This window comes from Tyto alba, unplaced genomic scaffold, assembly GCF_018691265.1.
Source record: "Tyto alba isolate M040663 unplaced genomic scaffold, T.alba_DEE_v4.0 Super-Scaffold_6, whole genome shotgun sequence".
Lineage (NCBI taxonomy): Eukaryota > Metazoa > Chordata > Aves > Strigiformes > Tytonidae > Tyto > Tyto alba.
Window position 1 is genome coordinate 15,004,321 of NW_024881327.1, and position 13,893 is coordinate 15,018,213.

The window sequence follows — 13,893 nt, forward strand, 5'->3', positions numbered from 1 at the left end:
AAACATTTGTCCATTAGGCTATTAATAAAAAAAAAAAAAAAAAAAGAAAAGAAAAAGAGATCAAACAACAAAAAGGCCTATGAATATGGCAAGTATTTAGAAAGCAGAGAAGCAAGGACTGTGATGCCCTTTGGCAGTGCTCAGTGGGGAATGTGGAAAGGGCTTCAAATCCAGGGCTACTACCGAAGCTACCAGACCTTTCCTTCACAACACCACCACCCCATACGAATCGCCCAGCAAACAGAGCTGTTTCACACTCCGCAAGGGCTGTAAGCCTGACAAAAATTTCTGAACAACTACTGCATGTTAAAGATAATTAGACTGACCTCTGAACTCACATCGACCCCACCACCACACCAGGCAGGCAAGAAATTGCCAAGAAGTCATACCACCTACTGTATCTTATTGCTTTAGAAAATAAGCCCATGTAGCCAGCAGTTGTGCTCTAATTGCAGCCCACCTGAAGTTTTCACAAAGCCTTTTGGAAGAAAGCTTGCTTGCATTCAGCAGGCTCTGACAATAATAGATCAATCTGAAAGACCTCCCACAAACTTTCCAAACTGGACACCTAAGCTGCTGAGTAACTGCTGATGGGGTGTTTCTAGAACATCTTACCCAAACTGTATACAAAAAAAATGTGGGATTTTAGCTGTCTATATTGCACACTTATCCTGCACATTCAGTATGCATCCATCAAACAACTGCAAAAATGAGGAAAATAAACATCTTTTGGGAGGAGGATCAGCATCTGCAGCAATAAAGACAAGGTCTAGAAAAATAAGTTATTTAGTGGTTTCTATAAGAACAGTCAGTCATCCTGGGACTCAGCAGAAGTGTTGCACAGTTGTGTGTACATGTGCAAGTAGTGAGAACAAGATTTGCTCACCTCAGAGCATTTACCTTCCTATCAGTCTGACACTGCCAACAGCACGTCCAGCAGACTGGAACTCAGAGAACAGCGTGACAAGACAGAAGGTCATATACAGTACAACTGCAGAAATTCAAGTAGAAGAATGAAGTTGTCTTCAGAAGCCCACAGCAGCAACAGCAGTATTCAAGATCAGTGGCAACAAGGAATGGTTCCGTAATGTAGGAGTTTTTTTCTTTTCCTCCAAACCAAAGCACTGTGTCACAATCAAGGCTTCTGGGTGGAAGGGCTACTTCCTCAACCACACTTCCCTGACTTCTCCCCACACCATTTTGCCTCAGTGCAGCAACAGTGGTATTATCTGTGTGTCCTGCTATTAGGCAAAACAGTGTGTCCCTTTGGGGGGCGGTGGGGGCGCGTGGTGGAAAAACAGACACCAGTAACTCCTCAAGTTCAGGAGTGGCTAAGAAAAACATAACACTGTGGTGAGGTGGAACCAACTTTTTATTAAGGACAGTGAATTATAATTGCTTTCAAAGGCTTTTAAAAAAAAAAAAAATTACTCTGAGTCATGGCTGGCCTTTAACAGCAGATACCAAAGGATACGGAGGCTGCCTGATTCAGAGCCAGTCAGTGGGAGTTAACCAGAAGAGGATGAGGTAATTCTCAAAGACAGGAGGACAACAGGACTGTCTGAGGCATCTGTGGAGCACCAGTGTGCCTACCACCAGTCTTCAGAGGGGAAAAAAACCACAGCCGACTAAAGCACTGAAAGGGAAAATGTGCAAGGGTATATATACTCACATGTTTAAGAGTCATAGGTCCAGAAAGGACCTTAAGTCATCAGACCAGCCTTCTATCCATCCCCCAGACTAGGGAAGCTTTGAAAGCAATGCATCCATCTCTTCTACTCCACATTCTTAATTTTAGGAAACTCATTAAAGAAAGATGTTAAGCTCTTTCAACGAGGGGCTATATGCCCTTTACCACTGGCTGACCAAAGTATGAGCCAAGAGCTCACAGCTTTCAGGACTGGTTCTGCAGATACTGAGAAGGGTCATATAACAAGCTAAATTTGTACAAAGTGCAATAAAACTACCCAGGTTTGTAAGTTCATTATTATTAGTGAAGAAGAATGAATCAAAAACTCTAAGCTGGATGGATTCTGATCTAATTCTTCTTCCATTGTTTGTGCTTTATTCCAAATTCTATTCTCTTTTGTCCAATTCAAAAGAGTCTGTCTTGGCTGATCCTAATATGCGCTTCTATTTAAAAACTTTTATTCCATTGTTTTAAGAAAGCTTTTTGTTGCATCTAAAGCAACAAAGAGAGACACATCTCCATCGCAAGGATTTGTTTACTGGAGGTAAGTATTTACGCTGGCAAAAGCTGTTCTCTCCAACTTCCAAGGGAACAGGATACAATCTTTCCATAATCACATGCATTTACCAATAAATAAGTTTGGATTAGACTGTATTAAAACATATGCACAGATTTAAAGCACCGGAGTGTCACAGATTCTTACTCCACAGCTCATGCAAGTAAAAAGAATGAAAGAAAAGAAGAAAAGAAAAAAAGAAACACCAAAGCCTCAGCTAGGAACAGACCAAGGAATTATCTTAAAAGAAGCTTTGCACAAGTATATCAAAGCACTAATATTAGTGAGATCCCTAAATACATTAGGTTACACTAAATTCCAGAGAAAAAAAAAGGTTTAGCCATATCAGATACATACGTTTTGATTTTTTTTAAGTTAATATATAATTCATTCTTTGAATAATATTATTCACTTGGACCCAACATCCACGCTGCTTTCATACATTTATACAGTTATATCCCATCCTTGCCTTAAGAGACTGATGTCCTAAGGTATGGCAGCAACCAAAGGCTCTACAACCCTTGTTTGTCAAATATAAAACTCCTTTCCCTTCATACAAGGGTGGAGAAGGAAGAAAACTGTTGATAAAATTAGGCAATTCTCCCTGTGAGCTTGCTGATTCCAACCTCCAAGTACTATAGGGAGATGGCTGGAAGCTTGCGTAAAAAAAAATTTTCCCTTGTTTTAAAAACAATTTCTTTTACTGTACAATAGATGCATAGAAAGTTGCTTCCTGCTTGATGGGTTTAGGCCTGTAGCTATGTTTAGCTGTGAAAACAAGAAGATTGTTCCTTTACAGAGTGGTGAGGAGGGAAACCATCTCAGGAATATTTGGCAGCTATCGAAGAGCTCATGACACGAAGAATTAACAGCATATCCACAGACTACAATGATGCAACTCTGTCCCACCGAATACACCAATTTAAAAAAAGTGTCCACTTGTTACTCAGGATCAAGAATACAGTAGAGATTCACGGCTCAACAGCTTTCAAACTGGTGGTTTTAAAGAAAAAAATTGTCAGTGAGCAGCAGATTTTAAATAGCCCACTCTTCTCTCCCCCACCCCAAAGAAACACGAGTTTTCTGCAGTATCAGGAACTTAGACTTGAGACTGCTTGGGAGAGAAGGCTTCCCTGTCACCCATGTCCATACAGCTTGGTGTCAGTGACACACTGGAGGTTTCAGAGGGTTTCAGTTGTCCAGTGTCTTGTTGTAGTTACTTCAGCAGTTTTACCAGCTGGCTCTGACAGCCTCAATGTCACTAACCAAATTCTGGGCTAAGCATATCCCAAATATCTGGAAGAGACAAGAGTTTAGTCATTTGGAGCATCAGACAACTCTTTTCATACAGGCAAACTTTTCAGGTTATACAGAACTTTGATAAGAAAACAAGCAACAGAAAGTTTGAAATCAAATTAACAGTAAGTGTTGGAAGAAGAAAGAAAATAAAAAACTTCCTGTAATCCCAGTATTTTTATAGTGTCACTGGGTTCCAGGAAATTGAACAGTTCCAAACTTGTTTCACAAAAGCAACTGTAAAGGCTTTTTGTTGCTCATTTAAGTTCCATCAGAAAAAGTAGGTCTATACAGTTTTAAAAAAACTCTGCCTAATATTTATCTAACACAGAGTGTTAGTCTTGACCTGCAGACAGCTGAAATGAAAAAAATGCAACCCTACAGATAAAAATTAAATACTCCTTAACACAAAGAAAGCCTCATGCATTCAGCTCCCCTCACTAAAGCCTACGAACATTAGATTTCGAAGTGCAACTGAAACCGTATGTCCAGTTCTCATATAGAGTTCCCTCCTCATATATTCTATTTATCTGTTGTTCCTCTGTGTAATCCATTACAGGGAATGTGATGTTTACCTGCAGTAATGCTATCCCAATGAATATACCAGCAACTATGGTAAGATTGTCCTGCAACCATTTCTCAAACTGAGGGACACAGCCTTTAGTGTAGATAACGATCTGCTGATCAACTTCCTGACAAGGAGAAGGAATAAAACAAACATAATTACATTCAACTATCTCATCAGTAGAACAACCTGCTCTTCAAAGAGAGATCTGGATCTTTAAAATACCACATTTTAAAGAAATAAAAGCTTACTGGTTTTTGCCTTGCATCGTAGCCACACTGAGTATTAATAACATCTTCCTAGGAGAGAGACAGAAGAGAGGCAATTAGTTAAGTGTCTACCAAACACCCTCTCCCAGTTTCCCAGAGTTGGTCCTGTATGTAAATAAAACAATCAACCTAACTTTGGTTACCATACTGCTTTTCAAAAACCTCTTCCTCTTCCATTCAGTGCTACTAATTATTTGCAACAAACAAAAGCAAGTGGTCAAAAAATATTTTCAGCTCCCAGGGCAGCAAGCTTGGAAAACTGGCCCCTCCACCTGGGTGAGCTCCACATTCCAGATGCGAGCATTCGGAAGTCAAAGTAAAGGGATTAGGGAACATTTATTTTTAAGTGAAAGAACCTTCTGCTGAAAAGGTTTTGTCTATATACTGAAAATATGCCAAGACTACTATTAACATTTTCAGTATTCAGTCTGAGCACCATGAAGAGGTGAGAAGGGGCAGTTTTGTTGCAGAAGCTTCGAGTTCTTACCAAGGATGTGTTTTGATCTATGTACAATACCTAGCTCGTTTACAAAAACTAGGGATGAAATATAAGAGATAGGGTAGTGTGTTCTTGCTGCCTATTCTTTCTTAGAGGAGCTCGATACCAATGGAAAAGGAGTTTGTTTTTTTTTTCCTGCTGTTTCTGCTTTAGTACTCCCAAAGTACAGGTATTAAATAGGCTATGGCAGGCTTTTACTAGTGAACAAGTTCTACCCACTGGATGCTGAAGCGGCGTTTACTCTGTACACAGAGTTATTTCAGGGCAGTAAAACGAAGCAACTACTTTTGGTATCAGACACAATGGCAGCAAAATATTAAGTTACTGGCTCATATAATAACAGTAAGTAGAAGGATAAACTACTCAAGGAAGTCAGAAAATCAGCCAATCTTAGCTAGGTGTACTGAACACGACAATTTAATTCAATCATTGAAAGCGAGAAAGGCAGCCAACAGAGAAATAGATTTTTTTAAAAGCAGCCAGATGGAAAAAGATATCTCCTTCCATCAGCAGTTGAAGATTCTCAAAGTGTTTCCTCACTTTGCAGGAAGTACATCAATAGGTCACATCCTGTCAGTTGTCCTAGTTGGATTCCCTCAATGGACCTTTCAGACTGAGCAATCTGTATCTTTTACTGAGATGAATGCTTCTGTTCCAGGATCTAAAATATAAGTGTCACACACCTCAAGGCTGTAAAAGTATGTAAGATTCCAACAGAGGGATTTTAAGCTTTCTTTTTTGTACTGAATGCCTACTTGCTTTATCATCAGTGTCTTCTGCCTTTAGCCTTGGAATTTGTTAACCAAAAGAAAATGTGAAGAATGAAATGGAAATAAATTAATTTTTCTAGGCCTTGCCTGTACAGGAATTTGGAGCAAAGTGAACTATAGGAGTCCGAATTCATTTTAAAGGAGACTTATTTTAGCCTACCTTCAACTTACCGCTTCCTGATTCAAGCTAAACTAAAAGCCAAACTAAAATTAATTCTCATTCAATAAGGCATCCACATAACTTTCTGCATCAGTCCAACACTGCATCCTAATTCCGAAAGGGACAAATGTGCTTTCCCACAGAATAAACCTGTGTTTATCACTGCAACTAAACCAGTCACAGCTTGGTTACAATAATATCCATTACATGCATGACACTATTTTTAGAAATATTATTATTTTTAGTCTTTATTTTAAAGGCAATTAAGTATGTTGCTTCCCTACAACGAATGAGACTTAACTTTACATTTCTGGTAGCCGCATCATCCCATAAGAAACTGCATAATCATATACACAGAGAGATAACTTTAGCATGTATTATGTATTTATAGGATTACCTTGTACTGTTGTCACTGATTTGGTTTTATAACAACTGTATTTTTAAAACTGGGTTGTGATGACCTCTCTGTGTGGGTGGGTGGGCAGATATGCAAACAATAGGGGGAATCCTGAGCATAATATAATGCTTGAGCTAACCTACCTTTTGTTTTAAGATTTCATTAAAAATATGTGAAGACTTGTTCACTGCAGAGGAACCAGAAATCAGCTCGCGCAAGTGACAGTGGCTTATCAGGAGAGAGGGAGAGCAGCAGTGGTAACTGGATGCCGGGAGCAGCAACCGCATTGCATTAGCAAAGCAGGAAGCACCTGAGGTGCCTGTTGGCAACTTGCCTAACTTTAGTCAGTGCTACAGACTCGTACATTCAAGGAACTGTAAATCACTCCAGGTGGAGGAAAAGCCACAGCTAAACTACTAGATAATACAAGCACACACAGGCTGCTTCTTTTACACTATATGCAAGTCAAATATATGCAGTGTTAGCCACATAACAGTTTCCATGCACACACCCATCCCTTTGCTACCAATGAACTGCTTCCCTAAACTTTACCCTTCATTCCTGATCATATCCATACTAGTAATGCACGACTCCAACCTTTTCTACTTGATGATCCAGAACGATAGCTATTTAAAAAGACATGAAAATTTACCAAAAAAATGCTCCCTCAAACAATTTCTGACCTTTTAAATCTGATCTCAGGTGACTGTAGCACAAGTAGTAAGTTTAAAGGGAAATAAAAAAAGAGCATGTAAAGGTGTCCATACCCGACCTAAGAGTCTAATGCAAACATATGCAAGTTCTTCAGGGCACAGACTGTCAGTCATTACCGTACCTAGCACAAAATGGGTCAAACTGGCTGCAGCCTCTGGACACAGCATTAAATAAATATCTGCTTCGGAGTGTCTGATCTTAGAGTTGCTGTTCTTAAAAGCAGCGAATGAAATACCTTGATGATATTCAACTGAAAGCTCATATCCTTCAACTCATGAAGGGCTTCTGCTTGCTATACTTGCTAAAAGGAATATGTATGTTCTGCCAAGCCCATGGTTCTCTCATTCTAACAACAAGCAGCAAATGGCATACAATGAAGACTTCAGTCAGCTTAGTATTTTTGCTGACTGCGGAAAAGTTAGTGGCTAAATTCAGCTTCAAGTATGGAAAAAAAAAATACAGGTTGGTGAGAAGGTAATGATCATGCGTGAGTTCCAGAAAAAAAAATAAACTTATGGAGTGATTTCAAATTGGAACAATAGACCCACCCTATCCTTTTGACTGTCACTTACGGCAGGGTCTTTAGTGCAGCAAGAGAATGGCACACCACAGCGCTCTCGACTTGCGTTGGAATCTGTGCAATTGAAGTAAATATTAAGGTTCCAGTCATCAGCTCCAAAAGCCCCACAGCACTGCCACTAGAACAAAGAAAGGAAAGCTTCTTGACTTTCAGAACAAACAAATCAGTAACATGTATCATCACTGCCAGTTTCCCTCTAGCTTTCCAAATAAAATCTGAGATTCCCTCTGGTTTCATTGAACCTGGTTTGGTTTTGGGTTTTGGTGGGTGGGGTTTTTTTGTGTTTTGGTTTGGTTTGTTGTTGTTTTGTTTCTTGGTTTGTTTTAAAAAAAAAAAAACAAACAAAAAAAAAACAAAAAAAAAAAAAAAAACAAAAAAACAAAAAACAAGACCATTCGAAACCTGTAAATTGTTCTAAAGCTATAATCTGATTAAGGTTATGTTCACACCATGCAACACTGTTCTCTGGAGAGAAACCCATGGAGTGAGCTGATAAGCCTACACAACACCAGAGTTGCACCAGCCTACAAGCTCAGGCCCCAGGGATAGTAGACCCAAGAGTATGATATTCGGTCCAGTCTATTTTGGCCTGGGTTCTCAACAAAACTAATCAGCTGTGAAGGCTACACTGGTATGGCTACACTGGTATAGCTACTCCTTTTGTCAGTTTTGCAGAATCTTTGCCTGGCTGTACCTCAGACAGTATGAACACATTGTTTCCTGAACATCACAGACTGCACAAACATCTTCACTGAAGGCAGGCAGAATCCTTCAAAAAGTGACTATGTCAAATGAGAGGCTTAGTCTCTGACAAAACATGCTAAACACACAAAGACTTGATAAAACTTGCTGAGTGTACAAAGAGTAGACTGGAGATCAGTGGAGCACTGATGTTTTACAGCACTCAAGGAGCTAGCCCAATGAACCCATCTATGTCAACTTAAAAAAAATTAAATTAAAACCCAAACAAACCACATTTTTAGAAAGCTTTGGAATGACAGTTCTGTCTTTCCAGATGTAGCACAGTTCCCTCAGCAATACCTGAACATGTTGTCTTCAAGCCTTATCTCTACTAGCTGAAAAAGTAGCTAGCTCTCATGCTGTCCCTGACTTAACTGCTAAGATTGCTAATCCAGTTAGGAGAACAAATTTTATGTAATGCCTGCAAAACTGGACTGGAGCCTTTAGGTTGCATACAAGTGGACCACTGCTTTCAGACTGTGGTGACCTCTGACCTCCTCCCAACTGGACAAGTTTCAAATCAGTGCAAGGATCCACATCCTGTTACTTATTCACTTGTCATTTTTTCCCCCAAGGCATACAGAAGCAAATCGAACATTGAATGAAATTATTTAATTGCAGAATGTCCAAAAATTAGTAAACATTATTTCAATCAACATTTAACCGTGCTAGCTACACAAGGCCAAATTCACATAAAAATTCATCAACACAGGTCAGAGTTGAGTACTGGAGCAAGAAAGTACTGGCAAAATAACTTGGGTGCAAAAGTCAGTGCAAGACTCCTTTACAGACACTGACAAGTTACATAACTTAACCCACACAAGCATGTGCATCTCTGGTTTCACCCTTTCCTCCCAAGTGCAGATATAGCATCGTTTAGAGATTTTCTGAGAACTGTATGAGTTGCCCACTTCATTAGGCTAATTGCATTAAGTCTACTTAAAAAGAAATTACATTGTGGTTTCACTCAGACCAGCTAAATATACCTGCCACTCTGCAGTGTGGTGTAGCACCTCTAATGCTACTAAACCTACACCAAGATTCATCTCTGAACCAAATTAAGCTTATAAAAGGATTATTTTTTTAAACAGATGTGACAGCACCTACAATAAAATATTTTGAACACCCTTCCCCCCGAGAACCCTAAAATGTCTTCCTACACATATAGAATATGCTCCAAAAAACTGAACACAAGACACTAACAGTTATCTTGTAGATTTGACACACTATCTCTAAGTCTTCAATAAGTCACCCCAATTCTCCACCTTGTTTTGCTCAGTCATAGATCAACAAATAAGCCACCTTCCACAGGTGCTGTGTGTTTGCAGAAGTTCTGTAAAGAGAAATATACATATATATATATTCAAAAGTATTATATGCTAGAATATTTCTTTTGTTCCTGGAAGAAACCAAACAGATGGGAAGTTAAAACTAGAGTAGGTATATCTTTAAAGTAAGCTTTAAGGAAAAATAAAACATAGTCCAACTTACATATTCCTGTGTGAAGTCTATGAGGTTTTGCAAATCAATGTCATCTCTGTATGCTCTGATGTTGTTGTTTATAAAGAAATACAGCTGGTCCTTTATCCAGTCTTTGAAAACAAATGCTAGAACACCAGCAGTAAGCTCCAAGAAGAAAATAATTCCAAGAAACACAGAAAACTATGAAGAAAAGAAAAAAAGCTTATTGTGCTTTATGACCAAATCTCATTTTTCAAGGCTTACAATTATGTCCAGTGTTAGGGCTTTATCTGTGTCAGTGTAAATTCAAGATATTCCAGCACACAGGAAATTATAAATTAAAAATACACCATTTTTAACTTGGGCTGTAGCACAGGACTCTCAATTCTATTCTAACAAATAATAAAAATGCCAACAAATTCAAACTTTGGACATTTCACTGGGTTTTTCAAAGTCATTCAAGACAATTCACTGTCAATTTCAGAGGTGGCTACACATCACCTGAGGGGCCCTCTGAAAACTCATCTTAAATCTCTGTGTAGGCACTTGCATTTTCAAAGGCATAAACAACCAATAGTGCCAGTGAAATGCTTTCGAAGTGACTTTTTCTTTAGACATCCTTATTGGTAAAGCTTTGCCTAAACAGACAAAGCAGAAATTGGTAACAGCAGAAATTAATTAATGAGTAAGTAAGAGCAGAATGTCTATAGAATGACTCACATCCACATTAAAACCAAATGAGGCTGCTATGATTAATGCAAATGCAATGGATGCCAAAGGCATTACTAATGATCTGCCACTTTCTCTAAGCATCTCCACTGAATCTACACTGTTTTAAAACACACAGGGGTCCTCATGTACTGGAAGTCCATCCCTTTTGCAACTGCGCCTTTGAGTTCCATTTTAATATGCTCTCTGTGTTTGTTTAGATGCATTTTTAATTTCTCCTGCAGCTGCTGTATAGGAAGCTATTTCTGGTACAGCAGATGGGTTCATTTTAGGCAAGCTAAGAGAAGCAAGGGAAAAAAAAAAATGTGTTACAATAGCTCCCCTCCTCTTTTTTTTTTTTTTTCTTAAGCAAGACAAGAGCAAACTAGAACTATCCCAAGCTGCTTTATAAATGCCTCAAGCACTGTAACTCTCAACTGCCTCCTCCCCTTAATACAACATGTTTGTGGGAGACAAATATGTCACTTGAAGGCAGTTGTTTCACTGGAAGCCTTTTCACATATATATTAGCAGTTAATGGTTATGAAGACACAGCTATTACCCAGACTGTGCCCACCTCTGGAAGTTGGAGTGGTGGAGGAAAGAATCTTTAATTTTTATAATAATTCTTAAATGTACCTATAATGGAATATGATACTGTTATCCTAATCTTCAAAGCTCACAGGAGGAAGGCTTTCAAAATCCAGAACCTGGCTACTTAGCTAAAGGAGTTTTGAATACTGAGGTATGTTTGTGTATCAGCAACTCTTTCCCCAATTAACAGTCCAGCCCAGAGTTCAAGACGACAAATTCTGTTTTCTTTACCTATCCTGGGCATATTCTCCTCCCTTTCTCCCCCTCAAGCCCCAGCACTGACAGTAAGCAATGAAGCCTTTTCAAATTCGTTAAACATCACAGAACTGAGGATGTCAGCAAGCAACCCCTCGTAACAGTCCAATCTCTTCTGTACCATGAGGGGCACTTACACAGCAGAAATCACACAGGTCACATTCAGTAGTGTATGTACATTCCTTATATTTCATAGGTAGCTTGCTAAATTCAACATGAAGATAATTAGTAGACATTTCTCTCTTTTTGTGACAGGAAGGCAAAATGTCAGGTTACATCCCCATGAAAAGCAGTAGTTCCATGCCACCATTGTTACTTTCAATAGTTTCGAACCTTAAAAAAAGTAAGCACCAGAGATTGAAGATCTGTAAAGTGTTAACAGTTAAGCAAAAGTGATTCACAAAACAGTACTCTCACATCAGATAACACATTCTGCTCCCCAAAAGACATTTTAAAATCTTCACCCGGTTAAGCAGAAACAGAGAGCATGACTTATGCTATGCCACAGTTGCAAAGGCTACTTACAAATTTGAGAAGAAAGGTATTTTCTCGCAAAGCTCCAATGCATCCCGCAAATCCCAAAATGAACATAACTCCTCCTACTACTAGGAAGAGCCAAACTGGATCAAAGCCTCCCAGGTCGGTGATGGAGGAGATATTGGACAGCACTCCCTGGAAAAGAAACAATGCTGAGGGATAACAAGTATGTTCAAGCTTTCAGTTGTACAAGTTCTGTTTGCATTTTTGTTTTAAAAAAAGGTAGAAAACTATAGCAAATAAATGTTCTGCAGTACAGCAAGAAAACACAATTAAAATCTTCACCTTCAAAAGAGAGATAAAAAGGGTGGTTATATACAATATTTCTGAATTAACATGTGGAATGAACAACGAAATGTTCTTCTAGAGCCCTCTACAAGAAATCCACAAGGAATTTTACTGCTTCTGTAGCTATGAGAATTAGTCTGCCAGAAAGTCAGAATAGATATTTGAACAAAACTTAACTCCTGAGCTGAGAGGCATTTTAGGTATCATATACATTGTTTATGCAAGCACACAGTTACATGTTATGATAGAAAAAGTAGTCAATAGCAAGAACACCACCTTGAATTTAGCAGTTATGCTCAGTATTTGCAACAATTGACAAAAATTAGAAGTGACACCAACTTTTGACAAACTAGATACCCGGCCATTTCAACTTCAAGTATGTACAGTGCCAAAAACTCATTATATAAATAAAGTACAGCTACTAACTAATCAGGTAGCAGGAAAAAATGAAAATTATGTTAAGTCTCTTAGTAGGACATAAGGCAGTTTAAGGACTTATCTTGGGAAATGGTTTGCACTAACTTAGGTTAGATCTATCATATGGCAAACCACATATGCTGTGTTTTAGATATGACAGTCATCACAGTCTGCTTCTAATGCCATTGCCCCTTTTGAAGCAGAGCTTCCATTGTGACACCAGTAATCCTGAGGAACTATTTTTTTTTTTTTTTTTTAAACACATTTTAACCAGAGTTTGGCTGATGTTGAACAGATGGGTCATATCAAGAAGCAAGTACAAAGTCTTTTTTATTGCAGTTGAGTTTGCACAGGAACAGTTACAGCTTCCTAAACCAAAGGTTTGGCAGCAAAAAAGCTGAAATATCACTATTTCTTCATTCACCTCCCCAGTGGCATAGGTCAATGCAAAGCACACTGCTGTAGTAGACATTTCTCCATGTGTTTCCTCTAAGAGGCCCGAACCCAAGCCGAGTGCTTTGGACTACTGCTTTTCCTACTAACTCCTGGATGAAGCTGTGGCTTGAAAAGCAACAACGTAAACCTTTACCTCAACAGCTCCTTATTTGCAGAATTATTGAGTTCTTCATCCTTTTCCTCTTCCCTGCTCATATTCCCTTTGCTGCTTTGAAATAATCCCAAAACAGCAATAATTTTAAAGGAAGTTATCATAATCCCATTTCCAAAATTTGTTAGTAACATTGTTAACAAATGACTGCTCACACCTGCGGCTTTAGAACTGTGATTTATTTTTTTTTTTTTTTTTCCATTTTTTAAAATACTCGGTTTGGACCACTCAGAACATATAGTCATGTAGCCAATCTCTCTAATACAATACCTCACATAGTCTGCAACCACTTCCATAGCTTCCCAAGCAAAACTGTCATGGAGCAAGTAGTAAACAAGCACAGTACTCAAACCTTTTTAATTTTGCAGCCAGTGACAGACTGGATAAAATATACCTGTGAATTTCTCCAGTGCACAGAGCAAGGAGCCTTGGAAAAGGCCAGTGTGCTAAAAGCAACAGAAAAACCTGACTACAACCCAATTCTAAAGTACGAACAGTAAGCCAAAAGCATGAATGACATTCTCAAACCAGATTCCTCTCCCTCCTACTACAGAAGGCTACTGCCTGACAGAGGGATGCAAAAAAAAAAATTAAAAACCCCCACATTCATCACTGTCCTCCTACATTACATATAGTATTAGTGCTATTGTCATTCATGAAAACAACAAAAAGAGACGTAAGGCATGATAGAACACAACACCGCTCAGAGCCAGTATTGCTATCAAAGCAAACCAGTTGGCACATCCCTTTTTCTAGCTAGTGACAAGATGGTACAAGCCAGGCTGAAAT

General features: G+C 38.8%; 1 protein-coding gene across 1 annotated transcript in view; it reads right to left on the reverse strand.

The window, feature by feature from the left end:
• Positions 1-1,354: 1,354 nt before the first annotated feature.
• Positions 1,355-13,893, reverse strand: part of TSPAN5 (tetraspanin 5) — an 87,632-nt gene continuing 75,093 nt past the window's right edge. The window contains exons 3-8 of the mRNA XM_033005096.2: positions 11,781-11,927; positions 9,729-9,899; positions 7,489-7,614; positions 4,359-4,406; positions 4,118-4,234; positions 1,355-3,542 (exon numbers count right to left, since the gene is read on the reverse strand). Coding sequence (XP_032860987.1) covers positions 3,477-3,542; positions 4,118-4,234; positions 4,359-4,406; positions 7,489-7,614; positions 9,729-9,899; positions 11,781-11,927 — 675 coding nt within the window. The 3' untranslated portion in view covers positions 1,355-3,476. The remainder of the gene's footprint in view (positions 3,543-4,117; positions 4,235-4,358; positions 4,407-7,488; positions 7,615-9,728; positions 9,900-11,780; positions 11,928-13,893) is intronic.